Below are 6362 nucleotides of genomic sequence, written 5' to 3' on the forward strand. Positions count from 1 at the left end.
AACATGAGCCAGCAGTGTGCCCAGGTGGCCAAGAAGGCCAATGGCATCTTGGCTTGTATCAGAAATGGGGTCACCAGCAGGTCCAGGGAGGTTGTTCTCCCTCTGTACTTGGCACTGGTGAGACCGCACCTCGAATACTGTGTTCAGTTCTAGGCCCCTCACCACAAGAAGGATGTTGAGGCTCTGGAGCGTGTCCAGAGAAGAGCAACAAAGCTGGTGAGGGGGCTGGAGAACAAGTCTTATGAGGAGCGGCTGAGAGAGCTGGGGTTGTTTAGCCTTGAGAAGAGGAGGCTGAGGGGAGACCTTATTACTCTCTACAACTACCTGAAAGGAGGTTGTGGAGAGGAGGGAGCTGGCCTCTTCTCCCAAGTGACAGGGGACAGGACTAGAGGGAATGGCCTGAAGCTCCGTCAGGGGAGGTTCAGGTTGGATATCAGAAAAAAATTCTTCACAGTAAGAGTCATTGGGTACTGGAACAGCTGCCCAGGGAGGGGGTCGAGTCGCCTTCCCTGGAGGTGTTTAAGGAACGGGTGGATGAAGTACTTAGGGACATGGTTTAGGGAGTGTTAGGAACGGTTGGACTCGATGATCCAATGGGTCTTTTCCAACCTTGTGATTCTGTGATTCTGTGATTCTGTGATTCTGTGATTGAGAGACGGGACGCAGCTTAATGCAAGCAAAATGTCGTCTTTATTGCGCAGCTAACATATATTTATACTACTAGTTACGGATAATTAAGGCTCATACATATTGCAAAACGCAAGCTCATTATTGGCTACATCGTTAAAGGCCAGCTCCTCCTTAAGATACATTTTTGTGGTTTCTTGTACTTCTTTATCTATATCCCGTTGTTCTATAACAGCTGTGCTCAAGGGCACTGTGGCCTTGCTTATAAGGATTCTACAAAGAAATTAGTGAGAAACTAGAGGCTGCTTACGCGTCAAAGTTCTTATCTCACTCCTTCCCAGGGCCTGTGGCCGACAAGGTCCAGCACATCCGCCTTAAACAATCCTTCTGTACTCTGGGTTTTCCACTGCCTGTCAGGCCCTGTCCTACATCTCCCCCTTCCTGTTGCACAACAAGAATCCCTTTCATCGATCGCGCTACCAACCTTTGCAAGCATTGTAATAAACATGGCAATAAAAGTAATAACAAAATAAAGACACCTAAAGCATATACGACCATTTTTACAAGGCTTCCCAACCACCCTGGAAGTCCCCATCCTTCAAAGAGTTTATCTAACCAGTCCCAACTATCACTCTGTTGTAATTTGGAGACTCCAGTCTTAAGCTGTTGAATGCTTCCGAGTGGTCGGAAAGATTCATGCAACACATACCCTCAAAATCCTCACAACCACGTCCTTGAGCCAAAAGCAAAACATCTATTGTAGCTCTGTTTTGTAACGTAACATGCCGAACACTATGAACATCAGCGAACAAGCCACCCAAAGCCATTGCAGTAGCATTAGTCTGCTTACTCACCAACACCCCAAATCTGTCAGCTTTGTCAGGGCTGCTGCAGTTGCTGCCCCAGGAGCTGATGCTGAGGCAGCTACGATTTCTCCAGGTTCCCAGAAAGGTGACTGTACTCTCACAGTCAGCCCCAAATTGATGGATAGATCGTTTATTTTGTTTACTTCGTTTCTTGTTATAAATCATAGTGAGATGGGGAGTTAGTAACGTAAGCCATCCAAGGCTACATAGCCTGCAATTAAATTTTGACAATATTCCTCTGCACACTTTACCTCCATTAATCAGAGAAAAAAATTCTACATGCAAAGCAACTGGAAAAGAAAAAGAGCGTGATACTTTAGGAGAGATATGACTATACAAGGCTGTAGCGTTTCTATACACAGGTATACAAACATTTCTCCCCTTTTTTTTTCCTTTTTTTTTTTTTTTTTTTCAGTTTGTGGAGCTTTACTTTTAAAAGGTACTGATTGTGCTATTAGACCAAATGCCTGACACAGAATAACAAAAACATACATATTGGATGACCATGGAGTCGTCTGTGGGCTTTTCTCTCAGTAATGGCTTTTTCAATTTTGCCCAAAGTTTGTTGTGCCTCACTCGTAAAAGTACAGCTGCTGTTAAAGCCATGTCCTCGAGGCGCTGAGTACAGAGGGAGAATCACCTCCCTGGACCTGCTGGTGACCCCATTTCTGATCCAAGCCAAGATGCCATTGGCCTTCTTGGCCACCTGGGCACACTGCTGGCTCATGTTCAGTCGGCTGTCAACCAGCACCCCCAGGTCCTTCTCTTCCTGCAGCTCTCCAGCCATTCTTCCCCCAGTCTGTAGCGCTGCATCGGGTTGTTGTGCCCCAAGTGCAGGACCCGGCATTTGGCCTTGTTAAACCTCATCCCATTGGTCTCGGCCCAGCAGTCCAGCCTGTTCAGATCCCTTTGCAGAGCCTCCCTACCCTCCAGCAGATCGACACTTCCTCCCAGCTTAGTGTCATCTGCAAACTTGCTGAGGGTGCACTCAATGCCTTCATCCAGGTCATTGATAAAGACATTGAACAGAGCTGGACCCAGTACTGAGCCCTGAGGAACCCCACTTGTGACTGACCTCCAGCTGGAGTTAACTCCATTGACCACCACTCTCTGGGCCATCCAACCAGTTTCCAACCCAGGAGAGTGTCCCATCCAGGCCAGAGGTGACAGTTTCTGAAGCAGAATGCTCTGAGAAACTGTGTCAAAGGCTTTAATGAGTAAAGGGCTGGAGCAGCTCCCCCAGGAAGAGAGACTGAGGGAGTTGGGGAAGAGAAGGCTTCGAAGGGGGCTTTATTACAGCCTTTCAGTACTGAAAGGGGGCTGAGAAGAAAGATGGGGACAAACTTTGTAGCAGGACCCATAGCAATAGGAAGGAGCAGGGAGGTTTTCAACTCGGAGAAGCTTAGTCTGGGTATTAGGAAGAACTGTTTGGTGCTGAGGGTGGTGAAACGCTGGAACAGGGACTGAATACCTCATTGCTGGAACTATTCCAGGTCAGGTAGGATGGAGCTCTGAGCAACCTGGCTGAGGTAAAGATGTTCCTGCTCACTGCTGGGGGATTGGACTGAATGACTTTTAGGGTCCCTTCCAAGGGCAAAACATTCTGCGATTCTTAATCCCTCTTGGATGTGGATTTGCCTGTCTGTGGATGGGAGGGTCCTGCCTGCGTTCGCTGCCTGCCAGCAGGGTAGGGTTAGGGGTTAGGGTTAGGGGTTGGGGTTAGGGTTAGGGGTTAGGGTTAGGGGTTAGGGTTAGGGTTAGGGTTAGGGTTAGGGTTAGGGATCCGGGACAGCCTCCGGGACCCGGCACCGCCTCCGAGACCCCGGCCCCGAGACCTGGCTCCGCCCCTGAGACCCTGCCCCGACCCCGGGACCCGGCCCCGCCCCCGAGACCTGGCCCCGCCCTCGAGACCTGGCACCGCCCCGAGACTCCTCCCCCGAGACCCGGCCCCGCCACTGAGACCCCGCCCCCGCCAACGTCCGCCGGGATCCGGTACCGCTCCCGGGACAGCGCCTCCGGCAACGCTCCCGCGACTCGGCAGCGCCCCCCAGGACCCGGCACCGCTCTCCGCTCCCCGCTCTGCCTCCGACACCGCGTCCCACCCCCGGGATCCGGCTCCGTCCGGGGAGCCGGGCGGCCGCCATGAGCTCGGGGACTCCGTTCCGTGGGCCGTTCGGCCAGGCCACCGCCTTCGGGCAGGCCGGTAGCGGTGCCGCCGCCGCCCCCTCCGGGGTCCCGGTCGCCGGTTTGGCGGCGCCGCTCGGCAGCGCGCAGTTCAGCTTCCGCCCCCCCCGCGACCTGAGCGCCCGCTTCCAGGCGGCGGCGGCGGAGGGTCCCTTGTGGTTCGCGCGGCCCGAGGAGCAGTCCCCGCGCAGGGGGGTGAAGCGCAAGGAGGAGCAGGAGTGCCCCCGTCCCGAGAAGCGCGCCATGGTGCTGTCGCGGCCCCGCGTCGGGGCGCTCTTCGGCAGCAGCATGCAGGAGCTGCTGCGCAGCCAGCGCCGCGGGCAGCGGGACCGGCACGACCCCGACCCCGAGCGCCAGCCCGGCCCCGAGCCGCCCGCCGCCCCGCGGGACGCGCCCCGCCACGGTACCGGGGGGACGGAGTGGGGGAAGGGGGACCCCCGGCACGGTGGGCCGGGGTGGTGTGCGGGAACCCCCACGGGGCTGTTTGGGGGAGAGGGAGGGACCCCCGCGCTGTAGCGGGGGGAAGGAGAGCTGTAGGGCCGGAAGACCCCCGGAGCCTTAGGCTGAGGCTCGGGCGGCGCAGCGCCCCCGCCCGGGAGGCTCGGGGCGCGCACACTCGCGCTCCTGAGGGCGGGAGGCTCGGGAACGATGGGGATCTCGGAGGGTGTTGGGCTGAGGGGGGGAGACCCCTCCGGGGCGGTAGACCGGGCTGGGGAGATCCGTGGGACGGTAGGCTGGGCTGGGGGAGCCCCGCTTGCTGAGGCAGCGGCTTTCCTCTCTTGGCAGATGCCACAGCTGCCCGCCGGGCTCGGGGCAGCGAGAGCGCAGAGGGATCGGGGGGCCTGAACCCTGCTGAGCTGACCTCCATCCAGTGCAAGAACGTCCCTGATCACCTCAACGACAGGACGGTGCTGGAGAAGCACTTCAGGCAGTTTGGGAAGGTCCGACGCGTCCTGACCAGACGCAATAAAAAAATGGCTGTTGTCCACTTTTTCGATCACGTGAGTATCGAGAGCGATGGGTGTAGGAGCAGGCGTGGGTCTAAGTGCCCGGGACAGGGCCTACTCCGCTGAGAGCCACACACTCCTCTGTGGTAATGCTGTCAGTGTTTCTCTTGGGGGAAAGCTTTGTGATGTGAGCACTGAGATAGAAGTGTGCTGAGCTGCACCTAGAATGCCTTAGCTGCAAGAGAGTCATAGGACCGTTGTGTTGGGAAAGACCTGATGGATCATCAACCCCACCTGTACCTGCCTCCTACTAAATCGTGACCCCAAGCACCTCATCTACCCGCCTTTTAAACACTTGCGGGGACGATGACTCAACCACCTCCCTGGGCAGCCTGTTCCAGTGCTTGATAACCCTTTCTGTGAAGAAATTTTTCCCAATGTCCAATCTGAACTTCTCTTGATGCAGCTTGAGGCCATTCCCTCTTGTCCTGTCACCTGAGAGAAGAGACCAACACCCACCTCTCTGCAGCCTCCTTTTAGGTAGTTATAGAGAGCAATAAGGTCTCTTCTCAGTCTCACCTTCTCCTGGGTAAACAACGCCAGTTCCCTCAGCCGCTCTTCATAAGACTTGTAAGAGCTCTGCCTGGCTTTAGCTGTCCTGTTGGCATCCCGCTCAAACACCAAGTGGATCTTTGCTCTTTGTTGTGTCCCAAACCTGAATTCCGTGCACTGCTGCATTCTCACTCAGGCTTGGCAGCTTGACGGGCGGGCGAGGGGAGCTTGTGCGTTCCTTGCAGGATGACCTGCTCACTGCAAGTGCTGCTGTTCCATCAGCTCCGAGCTGTGTCCAGGAGCCAGTTTGGAGGCAGTGTTGTTTCTGGTTTGTGCTTCAAAACACGGCTTTGGTCTTGACTGCTCTGACCTGGCTGTGGAGCAAAAAGCAGTGATTTTTGTGGCAGCCTGCCTTATCCTGCTGGGTGTGTGTGAGTGAGAGGCTGAAATGCAGTAAACAGGGTTTTGTAGAAATTGGCAAACGTTTCTCTCACAAAAACAGCAGTGTGCGTTTTGCTGTGGTGGTGGTAATAATTTTCATCTTCTGCTTTTGTTTCCTTTCAGGCTTCTGCAGCTCTTGCCAGAAAAAAAGCAAAGGAGCTGCACAAAGGCATCATAACGTTTTGGCAGAAGAAGAAAACAAGCAAGTCCGTGTTTCCAGGTAGGGTTATTGAGTGCCAGTCACGCTGTTCTCGCTTCCTGCCGTGCAGAGAATGACACGCCAATGGTCTCCATAGCGGGAATGTTGCAGCTCCAGAAGTACAATGGTTCTCTTTGACTTTTGCTACTCAGGCTGTTGGATGCGCAAAACTTCTGGGAGCATTGGAATTTATTCTTTACCGAAGCATGAAAATAGTAGCTCTATGTCATGTTTGATGTCCTGGCTGGCTGCAGATGCTTGAAATGACAGTGTAGGATTTTAGACAAGGGATTTTAGAAATTATTTCTGCAGCCATACGAGAGGGATATGGTGGTGTTAACTTTGTGCTCCTATGTAGAAATAGGATATTGTCTGGGGGTGTAAGAAAACCCAGTTTCAAATGCCTCACTGCCTGCTTCAGAGCACATTATGAATGCCGCGTGTGTACCTCTGAGATCCTAGCCTGGGGATACGCGTCATCGGTCAGCAGGTGGACGGTTCACCACAGCTTTGCCCAACCACGACCTTGCCTTCCAGAAAATGGAA

At 54.4% G+C, this 6362-nt stretch overlaps 1 protein-coding gene across 1 annotated transcript; it reads left to right on the forward strand.

Annotated features, from left to right (window-relative positions):
* The first annotated feature begins 3454 nt into the window (after positions 1 to 3454).
* LOC128850765 (germinal-center associated nuclear protein-like) lies at positions 3455 to 5954 on the forward strand. The gene is made up of 4 exons (XM_054055759.1): positions 3455 to 4080; positions 4464 to 4678; positions 5741 to 5837; positions 5887 to 5954. The coding sequence occupies exons 1-4, from the start codon at positions 3636 to 3638 to the stop codon at positions 5952 to 5954; spliced, it is 825 nt and encodes a 274-aa protein (XP_053911734.1). The 5' UTR covers positions 3455 to 3635.
* Positions 5955 to 6362: the final 408 nt, after the last annotated feature.

Source organism: Cuculus canorus, unplaced genomic scaffold (assembly GCF_017976375.1).
Source record: "Cuculus canorus isolate bCucCan1 unplaced genomic scaffold, bCucCan1.pri scaffold_69_arrow_ctg1, whole genome shotgun sequence".
Taxonomy (NCBI): Eukaryota; Metazoa; Chordata; class Aves; order Cuculiformes; family Cuculidae; genus Cuculus; species Cuculus canorus.